This window comes from Mustela lutreola, chromosome 2 (genome assembly GCF_030435805.1).
Source record: "Mustela lutreola isolate mMusLut2 chromosome 2, mMusLut2.pri, whole genome shotgun sequence".
Lineage (NCBI taxonomy): Eukaryota > Metazoa > Chordata > Mammalia > Carnivora > Mustelidae > Mustela > Mustela lutreola.
Window position 1 is genome coordinate 862,221 of NC_081291.1, and position 13,792 is coordinate 876,012.

General features: G+C 67.7%; 2 protein-coding genes across 13 annotated transcripts; both read right to left on the bottom strand.

The window, feature by feature from the left end:
* Positions 1-1,759: 1,759 nt before the first annotated feature.
* C2H19orf25 (chromosome 2 C19orf25 homolog) lies at positions 1,760-5,030 on the bottom strand. 6 transcript variants are annotated; one of them, XM_059159254.1, is made up of 3 exons: positions 4,936-5,030; positions 4,524-4,655; positions 1,760-3,280 (listed from the first exon to the last, which is right to left on the bottom strand). In XM_059159254.1, exons 2-3 carry the CDS (start codon positions 4,651-4,653, stop codon positions 3,054-3,056), a joined length of 357 nt encoding a protein of 118 aa, XP_059015237.1. In that variant the 5' UTR covers positions 4,654-4,655; positions 4,936-5,030; the 3' UTR covers positions 1,760-3,053. The 6 variants fall into 6 exon arrangements, with proteins under 6 accessions (XP_059015237.1, XP_059015236.1, XP_059015235.1 ...); XM_059159253.1 differs by having other exon boundaries at positions 4,898-4,980; XM_059159252.1 differs by having other exon boundaries at positions 4,807-4,937.
* A 1,812-nt stretch (positions 5,031-6,842) lies between these two features.
* PCSK4 (proprotein convertase subtilisin/kexin type 4) lies at positions 6,843-13,461 on the bottom strand. Of its 7 annotated transcripts, none has more exons than XM_059159243.1 (15): positions 12,807-13,446; positions 12,471-12,575; positions 10,992-11,078; positions 10,787-10,915; positions 10,624-10,700; positions 10,434-10,522; positions 10,138-10,310; positions 9,823-10,035; positions 9,270-9,370; positions 9,088-9,191; positions 8,898-9,015; positions 8,502-8,723; positions 8,205-8,329; positions 7,808-7,930; positions 6,843-7,670 (listed from the first exon to the last, which is right to left on the bottom strand). In XM_059159243.1, exons 1-15 carry the CDS (start codon positions 12,999-13,001, stop codon positions 7,195-7,197), a joined length of 2,337 nt encoding a protein of 778 aa, XP_059015226.1. In that variant the 5' UTR covers positions 13,002-13,446; the 3' UTR covers positions 6,843-7,194. The 7 variants fall into 7 exon arrangements, with proteins under 7 accessions (XP_059015226.1, XP_059015224.1, XP_059015227.1 ...); XM_059159241.1 differs by having other exon boundaries at positions 10,992-11,084; positions 12,807-13,445; XM_059159244.1 differs by having other exon boundaries at positions 8,502-8,681; positions 10,992-11,084; positions 12,807-13,444.
* Between the last annotated feature and the right edge of the window lie 331 nt (positions 13,462-13,792).

Genomic DNA, 13,792 nt, shown 5'->3' on the forward strand with positions numbered 1-13,792 from the left:
CGGAGGGTGTGGGGGAGCTGGGCGCTGCCTGCGTCTGCCTGGGGGAGGAAGCGTGTGGAGGGACGCCCCTGCGGCAGCCCCGCTTTGCAATTCCGTTCTCTGTAACGACCCACGAAGCCCTGGGGTCCTCGGGCTCCGTGCCAGGTGCACCGTCCTCCCCGGACAGCACAGCAGTGGCGGGAGCCGGGCTTGGCCACTGGAGGACACCGGCCGCCGGGTGCTAGAGTGTCGCTGCCCTGGAGGCAGACAGAGGGACAGCGAGCCTGGAGGCCTCACTGCTTCCCCCTCCCCTGCCGGCCCGCCCAGGGGCCGTGTGCATCTGGGCTTGGTGTCCACTCCAAGGGCACCTCCTTGCCCAAAGAGCCAGCGACCTCTTTCCTGCACACGGAGGCTCCAGAGAGAAGCTGCTCCCGGCTCGCAGATCTGCTGGGACAGCCGCCTCGCCAGAGCGCCACTGCCCACCGGAGCAGATGCCATGACCCTCTGCGAGCCTCAGTCCCTCCTCTGAAGGGGGAGCTCACCGGCGAGCCCCCGCCCGCGGGCACCACGGTCCCTCCCCATCATCCAGAAGTTTCCCGTGAGTCACCATCCGCGAAGGGAACCCTTGTGAGCCGTGTTGATTCCAGACCCCACGGATGTCCCGCTGCCGTCATGCTGCATCACACACACACCCCACTCCCGTCCCGCCAAGCACCCAGTCCTGTGCGACAGGAGCCAGGGCGGCAAGCAGGGGAGATGGCGGTGGTGGCTGAGCCAGCGGCAAACAGCCACAGCCCACCCCGGGGGACACACTGGTGTGTCTGGGAATCTTCAGAAACTGCCAGTCCCTGTCCCCACTGTACCCTGAAGGGCTGGGACTGAGGGTCTTCCAAGTTCCCTTCTGGCCCCGGGGACTGCCAGACATCACGCTCGCATCTCCGTGAGACAGGTGCTCCCCGCGACGGCCTGCTGGGAAGACACGGCAGTGGACCCACCACCAGCTCGTCCGGCCACAAGGACCCGCGGCTTTGAGCGCCTCTGCACTGTGAGACCCAGGGCCGTGCTTCCGCCGCTCTGTGCCTGTTTCCCCACGTGGGCCGTGGGGAGAACTCCCAGAGCTACCTCTTGGGCGAGCGCAGAGCCACCATGCCTGGGGGAGACCCGTGCTTCGGGACCCTTCCTCACTGCCGCCCTCTGCCTGCCTCTCGGCCGGCACCTGGGGAGCCCGCGCCCGCCCATGCCTGGCAGCCACTTTGCCTTCCCCCCACCCACCCCATCCCTGCATGGGGACATGGCCACACCTCAGCATCCAGCCTGGGCAGGTAGCGGGCGCCCTGGTACATGCTTCCTGGAGGTGGCAGCACGTGGCAGTCACTGACAATCAACCGGAGTCGGGAGCTGAAGGCCTGAGGTCTCAGGACCCGAAGGACCAACCCAGTCACCGGCCCGGGGGACCGTGAAGGACCCGTGTGCCTCTTCAGCGCTCCTGAGGCGAGCCTGAGGGGAATACCTGGGACCCCCAGCCTGTGACCTTAGGCCCCAGGGCCAGATGGACACCACCGCTAGCTGGGTGCTGAATTCGGGGACACCCGCTGGCGCGGCATTACCTCACACCTGCTGCCCCTCTCATCACCCGGCTGGCGGCCACGCACTCCAGCCCAAGCCTGGCCGTCTGGGTCTGCCCCTTGCGCCTCTGCCCGGTCTGCGCAGCGTCCGGGACTCGTGTAAATACAGCCCTATCTGCCCCCACGAACCCACTGACCACGCCACACAGCCATCGTCTGGTGGGAGGCAGCCGTGGAACCAGGCAGCTCACACGCACCTTTAATAAAGCGAAGCTGTTGAACCGCACCCATGGCCTCTGGCTCCCTTCCCGAGGGCAAGCGGATGGGGGTGGGGGGGCCTCCACCCGGGGTCGGTGTATGAACTGCCGAACGGTGTATGAACCGCCAGAAGCCAGCAGATGACCTCAAGCTTTCAGAAGTCCTCCCTGGACAGGTCCCTGGAGGCAGAGCTGGAGCGTGACCCGGGCCCCGGGACGGCAGCACAGGGAGGTCAGCGCACACGTCCCGGCCTGACCCCAGTGGGGGCTCCGCAGAGCAGACAGGACCCTGGAGTCAGGCAGGTGGGCGGTTAGCAGCTGCGGAAGGGTGCAGGTCCCTGGGCTGGGCGGTCATGACGTCCACGGCCAATGCTGGAGGCACGCCTGGGTTCTCTGTACACCTGTGCCCCCAGGCGTACGCTCTGGTTTCCAGTTTCGGGGGACTCTTGGGCTTAAGCAGGCTCCCCTTCTTTAGGGAAAGAGAAACCCCTCTGGGACGCTCAGGGTCATGGTGTCAGGCCCCACTGTGCTGCTCCTGAGCTCCCAGAGGACCTGCGCAGGGGGCCAGGCTGAGCGGACTGCACCCGGGGGGCTCGGGGGTGGGGGGGGACACCCACAAGTGGATGGCTTCTGTGATGCCTCATACAGCCACTGCTGCTCTGGTCTCCCGAAAGTCTGTCTTTGGGGTGAAAAGCCCTTTTCAAGATCTGCTTCTGCTCCATGGCCCCCACACCCACCCACAGGCAAAGCTTACCAGGACGGAAGCAGCCATCAAGGGCTTGCATGGGAGACGGGCCAGATTGTCCTCACAGGGCCCAGACCAGAAGCCCCGTGTGATGCAGTCCTGCAGCTCCCAGGCCAGTCCCGCACCCCGACCAGGACCCTGCCCCACGGGAGTGCCCACACCTTAGCTCAGGGTCCTCAGGGCCGGCACCCACCAGAGGCTCCATCTCACATCTGGGCCCTGCCGGGCAAGGGCTCTGCGGACAGCCGCGGCCACTGGGCTGGATGGAACAGAACCCTAACCCCGGCCTCTTCCAGAATCCGGGGGGCCCTGCGGTTCCGGTGGAGGTGGAGATGGCAGAGGCAGCAGAGCGGGTCCCACCAGCTCAGTCTGCCCGGGGCTCTCTAGGTACCGGGACACACCCAGACCATGGGAGCCGGGGGTCTAAGCTGTGGCAGGTCAGGAATCACGGGGAGCCGGGGGGCGCCCTGCCCAGGATGCAGGTGTTCGGGCAAGCGGGTGGACCACTCAGCCCAAGGAGGCGGCCGTGGCTCCGGGCAGTGCCACCTGCTTCACCTGGCTGACCTCGCGCTCCAGCTCCTCCCCGGCTCGCCACAGCTGCTCGCACGCACGCTTCAGCCCGTCGCCCGCCTGCTGCAGCCGCTGATTCATGGCCACGTAGGCCTGGCTCTGCTGGTAGAGCTGCTCCTGCTGGGCCTCCGAGTCCTCCGCCCTCCCGGGGAGGCCTGCGGCATCTGGGGACGGGACATGCGCACGGGTCAGGAAGAGGGCACAGCTCATCCCCTCAGCAAAGCCACTGGAGGGAACCGACCACAGAACAAGCCTGGCATGTGCGCGGAGGCCCAGCCTGGTATCGGCCTCCACTCCCGCAAAGCGACCCCACGGGGGAACCACAGAGCAGGCCGGCTCCCAACCCGGTCTGGAAGCCAGACGCCGGGTCGCGCCCCCCAAACCTCCTCCCCGGCCAGCAACCTTGTGAAACCCCACAGTCCGGGAGGTGGCGTGTTTCCCGCCCCCTGGCTCCCGAGAAGAGCACAGGCCCGGCGGGCAGCGCACACACGGCGAGGGCGGCAGGTCCCCAGAGACACGCTGAGCTGCTCTCTGCCTGCCTGGCTCCCGGGTCTGGGGACAGGCGCAGACACTGGGTTTGACCAAACCACTTCACCACCTGCGTCGGGACTAGGGAGGGACAGGCCACAGGAGACACGCGGCTGCAAGCAAGCTGCCCCTTGGAGGGCCCTCGCACAGCCCGGGACTGCCCCCCCACCCCCGAGACAGAACTCGCGGCGGGTCCAACCCAGGGCCAGCCCCGGCCGTGGGTGGCTCGTGCACACGAAGCAGCACCGCGGGGAGCAAAGCAGCCCGTCCTTCCTATCACGCGCTTGTCCTGTTCCAGCTCCCCAGACACTTCTCCGCGTCCGTGGTTTTCCGGACCCGTGGGGACAGCGGGGACAGTCTCCGCCAGAGGAAGGCGAGTGCACCCCGCCCGTGGCTGGCCTGGCCTCGCGCCTCCCGGACGGGCTCCGGGACAGATTCACGAAGGAATGCACGAAGCCACGGGGCAGAACACAGAGCTCACCCCGGTCAGAGCCAGGGCCGGCCCGAGCCGGGGCCGCGTGAAGCCGGTGGGGACATCTGGGCTGCCCGGCTGGCCGTCCCATGGCCCTCCTGCACGCCTCCGCGGCGGCCGCCAGCTCTGCCCACTCGCCCTCGTGGCCCCGAGACCCCAACGTCCTGCCATGCCCCTTGTCACCACGCATTCTCGCCTCCGCACGTGAAAAAGGAAAATCTGCTCTTTTCCTTTGAACGTCCACGCGCTGCGCGGGACCCAGAGCCGGTCCGTCCCCGGAGCCGCCGGGCGTCCCCGAGCGCGATCGGGCGGGGGGGGGGGGGGGTGCGGGGGTGGAGCTGCGGCCCCGGCTGCACCGCCCTTGCCCCTGCGCCGGGGTCTCGGGGGCGTCCCTTGCGTCCCCCTACCTTCCGGGGCCAGCGCGGTGAAAACCGGGTCGTCGGAGGGCGCACCCTGCACGTCCTCCAGGATCTGCTCCACCGTGGGGGGCGCCGGGCGCGTGGGCAGCACCACTCGCTTCTTGGCCTTGGAACCCATCCCTGGAGGCGAGAGAAGAGGGCGATGACGGGGACGTCCGTCCGCCCTTCCCCGGGCCCTTCCTCCCGCCCAGCGAACTCCTACGCACCCGCCGGAGCCCCGTTCCCGGGGAACCCGCCCCGCCCCGCCCCGCCCCGCCCCGCCCCTTCGGACTCGCTTCGCCTCTGGCCCTCCCGACGACCGACAACATGGGGCCAGGGGTTTCAGTTCCCGGCTCCCTCGCTGCCTCGTTTCCCTGCGAAACCTTCGAGCGCCGCTTCCGCCTCACCCCGGCGCACCTACCAAGCCGCCCGAGCCGTTGAAGACACTTCCGCTTCCGGTCGCAGCGCGGGGCCCCGCCGCCAGGCTCGCGCGGCCACTTCCGGCCTCCTCCGGCTCCTGCCCGCCTCTGGCCACGCCCCCTCTTAAAGGGAGAGCGCACGAGAGGGCCTTCGTCCTGTTCCACCAGACCGAGGAGTATGTGACCTCAGCCTCCCAGGCTCGCGGTCCTGGAAGAGCATCGGGTGGGCGTGGGGTCCTGTCCCGGCCCCCCTCGCGGCGTCACAAAACACCGGTCCCGGTTTTCTGCCGAAAGGGGACAGGGCGCACGACCTGCCCCGGCTGTGCGGGTTACTGGGAGGTGGCCAGGGACGCTGGACGCAGGTCGGCGTCGCCTCGCCTGCTAGATCCCATCATGGTCGCCCCTCTGGTCCCTAAAACTTCCCGCCTGGGCTCCTGCCCGGACAGCTAGGGTGGGAAGACAAGCTCAGATCAGAGGGGGTCTGTGCCTTCTTTTTTTTTTTTTTTTTTTTTAAGATTTTATTTATTTGACACCGAGAAAGAGATCACAACTAGACAGAGAAGGGGAAACAGGCTCCCCGCTGAGCAGAGAGCCGGGTCTGTGCCTTCTGACAGCTTTATTGGACGTGGTCATCTCGTACTGTACAGCCCACCATTTAAACTGTACCGTCGTGGTTTTGAGAGAGACGTACAACCATCACCACAGTCTAGTTCCAGAACATTCCATCACCCCAAAAAGAAGCAATGTCCTCATCAGTGGTCATTCCCTGCCTCCCGCCGGCCCCCGCGAGCCCCCTTCCTGTCCACAGAGGAGCCTAGTCTGGGCGTGTCACACACGTGGACTCACACCCCGAGTGCCCTTCTGTGTCTAGTCCCCTCCCTGCGCGTCGTGGGCTCCGGTCCATCTCCGGGGCCGCATGTGGGAGCCTCACCCCCACTCGTGGCTGAGTCGTGTTTCTGCATGAGCGTGGACCATGTCCTGTTGAGGCACCCACAAACTAATGAGCACTCGGGTTTTTCCCACCTGAATCCTGCTGCTGAGAAGGGCCATGTAAAGCTGGTGTGGTTGGTGGGGGCGCAGGCTGGAAGCAGAATTGCTGGGTCATGTGGCAACTGCCGTGGCTTACAGCTGCCCCAGGCGGGCACATTTTGGGCACTTACTGTGTGCTCGGGGGTAAAACTCCCTCTCTTGCTCTTAGGTTTGGTGAAGCAGGTGCTAAGCTTAGGGCTGCTGTGCAGGTGATGCCACCAGGGCGCTCCGAGGACAAAGCCCAGCACTTCCGGACCCACGCTCAGAGTGCCGGGCGTAACGACACAGCCCCGACATGCCTCCACGGATGGACAGGTCGGCCCAATACCTCTGTCCACTCGGCCAAGAACACGAGCCAGGCGCCACGCGCCGCCCCGGGGACGGACCCCGAGTCCACGATGCTCAGGGAGGGAAGCGGATCCAGGAGGTGCCACACCGTGGGAGTCCATGCATGGGACACGTCCAGACCAGCCAGACTCCTGCACGGACAGGGAGTGGGAGAATCCAGCTTGAGGTGAGCGAGAGCAGCGTACCTCCATTCACTAACTCCCCCAGCCTCCCCACGACCCTCGGGAGCAGAAGAGGATAATCTCTATCCAGGCCCTCCGTGCGGGGCAGGAGCTCGGCGGGATGGTCCCTGAAGAGCCCGCTTCGGCGAGTTCTCGGCGTTAAAGAGCACCCTGCCCGGCAGGCCGCCCATGGAGTCTGCCACAGCTGGCCATCCGCGAGCGGGGCTCACCCCCTTGCCTCTGCAGAACGCTGGGTCCTCCGGCGCCTGACGTCTGGGAGAAGACAGTTTCCGCGCGGGCACGGAGGAAACCCGGACCCTGCCATGGGGACGGGGGGCCTGCCCCAGCCCCAAAGGAGACGGCAGACTGGGTACCTCCTAATCAACCTTTATTTGCAAACTCTGACGTCGGAGGTGGTGCCCGAGACTCCGGTCATTGGATCCCCCGCCCTCCCACCCACGCTGGGGCTGGGAAGGGTGGGTGGTCACAGCCCGACCTCGGCCCCACCCCCCCCCACCCCCAACTGTGTAACTAGACTTTTCTCTCTCTCTCTTTCACCTGGACCTGCCCATTTCGGGTCCAGGATTCTGTGCGGGCCGCCCCTGGCCCGAGCCCTGTGGTCACCCAGGGCCTTCTCGGGGTAGGCTCTTGCATCCCTAGCCCGGGTTCCAGTCCGAAGCAAAGGAGCAGGACAGCGGTGCCTGCCCAGGCCTGTGTCTGCCCCTAGTCAGATGGCTCTAGGTTCCCTCCAGCAGCCGGCCCTGGGGTGGCGATGGGGGGAGGCCCGGCACGGAGGGGGCCCCCCCATGGCGGCAGGCAGCCTCCAGACAGGACGCTGCAGAGGAAGGGGCTCCCCAAGGCCATGGCCAGCAAGGCCATCACCGCAGCCTGGGCTTGGCCACGGTGGCAGCTGGGCTGGGCCACTGCGGTGGGCTGGGGGGTGCTGTTGGGAGGGACAGGTCCTGAGCAGGAGCCCCGAAGCTCGTCCAGCGTGTACGACGGGGGGCAGGTGGTGCAGTTGAGCGGGGACCCCCCGCGGCAGGTATAGCAGGAGGCGTGGCAGCTGGAGCAGATGCGCAGGGTGGGTGTCGCCGAGCGCCCAGGCCCCGGGGTCACTGCCTGCTGGGTGTGGCTGAAGTACCTTGGAGGGCAGTAGGCCAGGCAGAGGTGGCCCAGGATGTAGGCGGGGCTGTGGCATTCTGTACGGGGGACACATAACACGGGGGCATGAGGCCGAGGCCTGTCGCCCGGCTGCCATGCCTCCCCAGGCTGCACACGCACACTGCCCGCTGCTGCCGCCTCCCAGCAGGCAGGCCGGGCCCCGCCAGGCACTCACCCTGGCACAGCCCCTCCGTGTCCCGCTGCACACACGCGCTGCTGGTCACCTGGGGGCCGGAGGGCCGCGCGGTCATGTCCTCGGCCGTCCCGTAGAGCAGCAGCGTGTAGCGGTACAGCGTCCCTGGGCAGGGGTTGCGGTGGGCACGGGGAGGAGGGGAAGAGGCTGTTGGCCACCTGGTCCTGCCCCTTTGGGCCCCTCTCCCCGGGCCCCCCCCCCCCCAACCCCAAGCTGGAGTCCCCGACCCCAGCGGCGCCCGCGCTGAGCACCACTGACTGGGCGCACTCGGCGCCAGACGCACCCGCCCAGTCTCCCAGGGAGACTGCCAGGACCCCCTCGGCAGCGGGTGCCCGGGAGGCCCCAGAGCCCGAGGCCCCAGCCTGCCTGTAGCCCTCACCTGTGTTGAAATAGTAGCCCTTGTTTTCCAGGCCCAGAGTCCACAAGCCCTGCGGGTCCTCGTCCCAGAAGTGGGTGGACATGAAGATCCAGTTGTTGTAGCCTTGGCCGCTGACATCCAAGGGTCTGGGATAGGTGGCAGGGTGTGGGGTGGAAGCCATGTGCTGGTGGCTGGGGGGGGGGGGGCTCCCACGGTGGGCGGGGTGGTGAGCCGGGCATGCAGCCAGCGCAGACCCACCCAGACCCGGCCTGACCCCGGGTGAGCACTTGCCACCGGCCCGGTCCTCTGCCCCCGTACCTGATGGCCACGAGCGTGGAGCGGGTCCCCATGGGGCTGGTGAGCGAGATCTCCAGGTCTCCCCGGCGGCTATAGGACAGCGACAGCTGCACCTGCACGTGCTCCAGTGAGCGGATGTAGTTGGCACGGCCCGCGCAGGCCGACACATTCTTCCTCACTCGCATCAGCGGCAGGATAGGGCTAGGGGCGGCGTGGGGGGTGAGGGCCCCTCCTGCGGGCCTGCTGGGGGGATGGGCAGCCAGCAGGCGGAGTCTGGGCTCAGTTCGAGGGGCCCACCCTCTCCTCTGAGAGACGGGGAAGCGGAGGCCTCGGGACCAGCCCCCCACCGCGGCAATGACAGGTGCGGGAAGGTGAGGGGCGAGCCCAGGGGCGGGGGCGGCTGAGGAGGGCGCTCACGTGGGGGTGTGTACGACCCGGATGGCGCATTTCTGCTGGGGCCGCGTGGGCAGCCACGTCCGAGCCATGTCCACCAGCAGCCTGGCGTCCAGCAACCCGTAGCCGTAGTGGTGGCTCACTGCGCGGCGGGGCGGTCACACACTCTCCACGGGCATGGCGCCCCAGCCCCCTCCAGCCAGCCCTGCCTCACCTTGGCGCCCTACGCCGTTGGTCCTCCAGTCCTCAGCCTGGAGCTGTGCTGGCCTGGACGCCCGGACCACCAGGTGCTGCATGTCCCTCCAGGTCAAGAACGGGCTGGGGGCAGGCGAGGGCAGGTGAGCTGGGGCCGCGTGGGGGGAGCGCGCGGGAAGCGGGCGCCCCTCCGTCACCTACTTGGCCTCCAGAGCCAGGGCGATCATGCCCGCAGCCAGCGGGGCCGAGGCCGAGGTGCCCGTGTGTTTGTCCGTGCACTGGTGGTGCAGGTCTGTGGTGACCTAGGGGCAGACAGGGGTACTTGGGGGGCCTGGTACACATGAAAAGCCAGGCTGGGTTCGAGAAGGTACCGCGGAGATCCCGCCAAGAATAGGGCCCTGAGGGCCCCCCCGGGTCACACACCGGGGGAGCTGGCCCGGCTTGGGAGACAGGAGGGCATGTGAGGGGCTGTCACAGGGCAGCCTTGAAAGGAGGGAAAGTAGGGGGCAGGGGACAGGCAGGGGACAGGCGGGGAGGGGGCAGGGGACAGGCGGGGAGGGGACAGGGGACAGGCTGGGGAGGGGCAGGGGACAGGCTGGGGAGGGGACAGGGAACAGGCAGGGAGGGGCAGGGGACAGGTGGGGAGGGGACAGGGGACAGGCGGGGAGGGGCAGGGGACAGGCGGGGAGGGGACAGGGGACAGGCAGGGGACAGGCGGGGGCAGCGGGGAGGGAGGCGGCCAGCGGGCACTCACGATCTGCGGGTCGGCGGCCACGCCGCTGCTGTAGGTGGTGGTAAGCGTAGAGGCGCAGGCCTCGCTGTACCAGGGCACGCGGCCGTGCCGGGTGGTGCTGCCCACCGAGAGCGTGTGGATGCTGTTGGTGTAGCCGTCACAGTTGCAGTTGTCATAGTGCAGGCCGCCGTTGCCCGACGCCCAGACGAAGAGCGTGCCCAGCCCACCACGGCCCTGCACACAGGGACGGGGGACCGGGCTGGGGGCGTCGGCCTGGAGAGCAGGCCCAGGCCCGCCCAGGCCCGCCGAGGCCCCGAGGCCCCGGGGTGCGCTCACCTTGGTCACGCCGCGCCTGAAGGCCTCCCGGGTGAGGATGCCCGGGCCGTCCACGGTGCGTCCGTCGTCCTCGGGGCCCCAGCTGGCGCTGTAGATGTGGATGTGCTGCGGCTGCAGGCTCAGCGACTGGGCCTCGATGACATCCGTGATGGTGCCGTCCAGCATGCGCACGCCTGCGCAGGAGGCGGCGGGAGGGGGCGTCAGGCCTCGGGGATGGTCCCACCGCACCCCCACCCCTGGCGGTCCGTATCCCCCAGAGGTGCCTCCCCGGGGTGCACGAGCCAGACCCCGCGTACCTCCGATGCGGGCATTGTAGGCGACGCCCGTGCCGCAGAACCCGTTGTTTGCTATGGCTGCCACCTCCCCAGCACAGCGGGTCCCGTGCCTGGTGCCAAGGCGAGAGGGGAGCCCGTTACAGCCCCTCACCGGCTCCCGCCAGGCACTGGGGGCTGCCTGCCCTCACACCCCGGAGGGTGCCAGGCTCACCGGTTCTCATCACTGGGCGTGTATCGCGGCTGGGGGTCTGGGTCATAGTCATTGAAGTCATAGCTGGCCAGGGGGTCCTGGGGGCGCAGTGGGGACATGAGGGACAGGGGCTGTGGGACCTGGGGCAGCCTCCACCCCTGCACACCGGCCCCCACGGCCTCACGTAGTTGGCCCAGAGGTCCGGGTGGTCCTTCTCGATGCCGTCGTCCAGGACAGAGACCACGACGCCCTGGCCCGACAGCCCCTGGCTCCAGGCCTGCAGGATGTTCAGGTCCGGCTGCACCTTGTTGTTCTGTGTGAGGCGGGTGCACTGGGGTCAGGGGCGCTCTGGCCCCACCCCGCCCAGCCCCCCAGCCCAGCCGCCTCACCATGTACCACTGCTTGGGGAACCAGGGGTCCGTGGGTACCACCACCGAGCGCTTCACCCGCCGCCGTAGCGTCTGCTGCTCGAACCACTGCACCTGGAGGCGGATGCACACTGCAGGGGCTGCTGGACCCCAGAAGCCAGCCACCCTCCACCCATGCCCCCTCCGGGGCCCTGCCCCTCCCCGTCTGTCCCACCGATTCCCAGCCAGAGGGCCTGGGGCTGCTTCTATGGCGGACAGGCCTCGCCCCCAGGTCCTCCAAGGGGAGATCGCTGGTGGGGCCACAGCTTGGTGGGATGTCCCGACTGTCCGCCGCCTGTCCTGGGTCCCTCATGGTGTGGGACAGGACCTGGGACCTTGTGTCTGCTGAGTCTATTCTCTAGGGTCCCCACGTGCCTGGGGCTCTGCCTGCAGAGAGGACTGAGGTCCTCAGATCACCAGTCCCCTGGGCTCACTGACATGTGGCTACTGCTTTTTAAGTCCAAGCCTGCCCCTTTCCTAGTCCCTGTTCTGGATCCTTCTGCCCAAGACCTGCCCATCTCCCCCCACCCCCGTAGTGGCCATTTCTACTCCTCCTCCCCATCCCTTGCGAGACATCCCTGGATGACCATGCCTGCCTCCTCCCTGCTCTCCTCCCTCTACAGCACTGTAGCATCACCCCCTGCTGAGACCCTCCCCTGCTGCCCCCCCTCCAGGGACCACAAAGCTCTGCTTTATCTGGCCCTCACCGGCTTCCCTCTGCTACAGCCACAGTGGCTCCCTCACCCTGGGACCTTTGCACATGCTGTTCTGCCTGGCCCAGACGGTTCCTCAGACCTCTGCCCTTCCTTCCACCTTGTGGCTCTCCCACCCCCCCAAAACCAGTACACGTGCCCTCACCCCCATCTCGGTAATGGGGCAATCGTCTCCCCGTCTGCCCAGCTTCAGACTTGGAAGCTGGCCCCCTGATTTCTCTCTGTCCCCCAAATCCAGTGCATTGGCAAACCCCATCTGGAAACAGCAACTTCTGTCCCCAGTGCTGCCAGTGGGTTTCAAGTACGGAGCCTCTTGCCTCCCTGCTGATCAGCCCCGGGGCCCAGCCCGCACCCCAGCAAGTCTCCTGAGGCCTTGCAGACTCAGCCTCGACCCCCAACTCCCCAACCTGGCACCCCTCTGAGCCTCTCACAGTCTCGCTGGATGACTTCAGGCAGGATTCCTACTCTGGAGCCGTTGCTTCTGTCCTAAAAAGGGCCACTTCCCTTCCCATGGTACCCGCCGTCTTTATGGAGTCCAGAGGAAGCTTGATCTCTCAGGGGGAGATAGAGGAGGGGGTGGGGGGGGCAATGTGGACAGCGGCTGGGCCCTGAGGTGAGCACAGCACCCCTTGGGAACCCGTTGCTCTCCTCAGGCGGGGGGAAGGGGACACCAAGTGGAAACCCAGACTCAGAGAGAGCAGGTGACTTGAAGAACCGGAGGTGGCCAAGGCCCCCAGGCCAGGCTCACCTTGGGGTCTTTCTTTAGGCGCAGGCGATGGCCCCAGTGTGGGGTCAGGGACCGCTGGACCACGCCCCGGTGCCGCAGGTGGTAGTACTGCCCGTCAGGAAAGATCTGGGAACGCGGGGAAGCGTCCGCAACCATGGCGCCTGGCTCCGAGAGGGGCCCCCCAGGACAGTGGCTTGCGTCCTCCCCCAGCCAGGCGCCCTCCGGAGGTCCCAGGATCTAAAGCTGGTCGAGGCGAGGGTGGGCTGCGGGGGTTCTTGACCTCTTGGGGAGCCCTCCCATCTCCGGGCTCCGGGGTGGTCCAGCCCCGGCCCTCCTGTCCTTTGGGGTCCTACCCACCTGCCCCAGGTTGACGAAGCCGAATTTGCGCGCCAGGCGCTCGGCCTCCCGGTAACCCTGGGACACCCGCACGGCCCAACTGCTGACATAGATGGGGGCCCGGGCCGAGGACCACCCCACAGGCAGGGGGCCAACGAGGGCCAGGCCCAGGGCCACTGCAAGGCGCAGCCAGAGCGCAGTCCGGGCGGGCCGCATGGCGGCGGGGGCGGGGCCGGGCCGGGGCCTCCGGAAGCCCCTCCCCCTGGCCAAACCGCCGAGTAGGCCCAGGCGCCCGCCCCGCCCCCGAGGCCATAGCAACCCCTGGAAGGCTTCAACTCCCAGAGGGCCTTGCGGCTCCCCCTTGAGGAGCGCGAAGATCCGCCCGAGGTCGGGGGGGACCTACGCCCGCCCGGGTCTCCCGCAGACCCAAGTCCTCCGGACCCTCAGTCTCCCCGATTTGGACAGTGACCAAATCTTCCGACCAAGAGGACCTGCTTCCCCTTTGCTAGCCGTGGCCACGCCCCTTTGTCTGGCCCCTCCCACTTTCTTGCACACCCCTCCCTCTTGAATCAGCCCTGCCTCCTGCTCCGTCCAACCGGACTTGTTCTTCCCAGTAAGTCCCGCCTCCTGAATTTAGCTCCGTCCCATCCCCCTGCCCTGAGATTCTGTGCCTCCTCCTTTATGATCAGCCCCGCCCCTCCCCTGTTCTCGCCAATCAGCTCTGGCATTTCTCTGGGTCCTCCCACTAGCTCCGCCCCCACAACAGCTCAGCCAATAATCCCCGGCCATGACCCCGCCCCTCCAATCCTCTACGTCCCGCCCCCGCTCCGCCAATCGGCACCCTCTGCCTGCGGGCCCCGCCCCCTTCTCCCGGAGTCGCGGCTGCGGCGGCCGCAGCCCGCCAGAGGGCCATGCGGCAAGGGAGACGGGGCAGGCCCCACCTCCTTTGTCCGCCCTGCCCTCCCATTGGCCAGAGCGGAGGGCAGGGGGCGGAGACCATCTCGGGG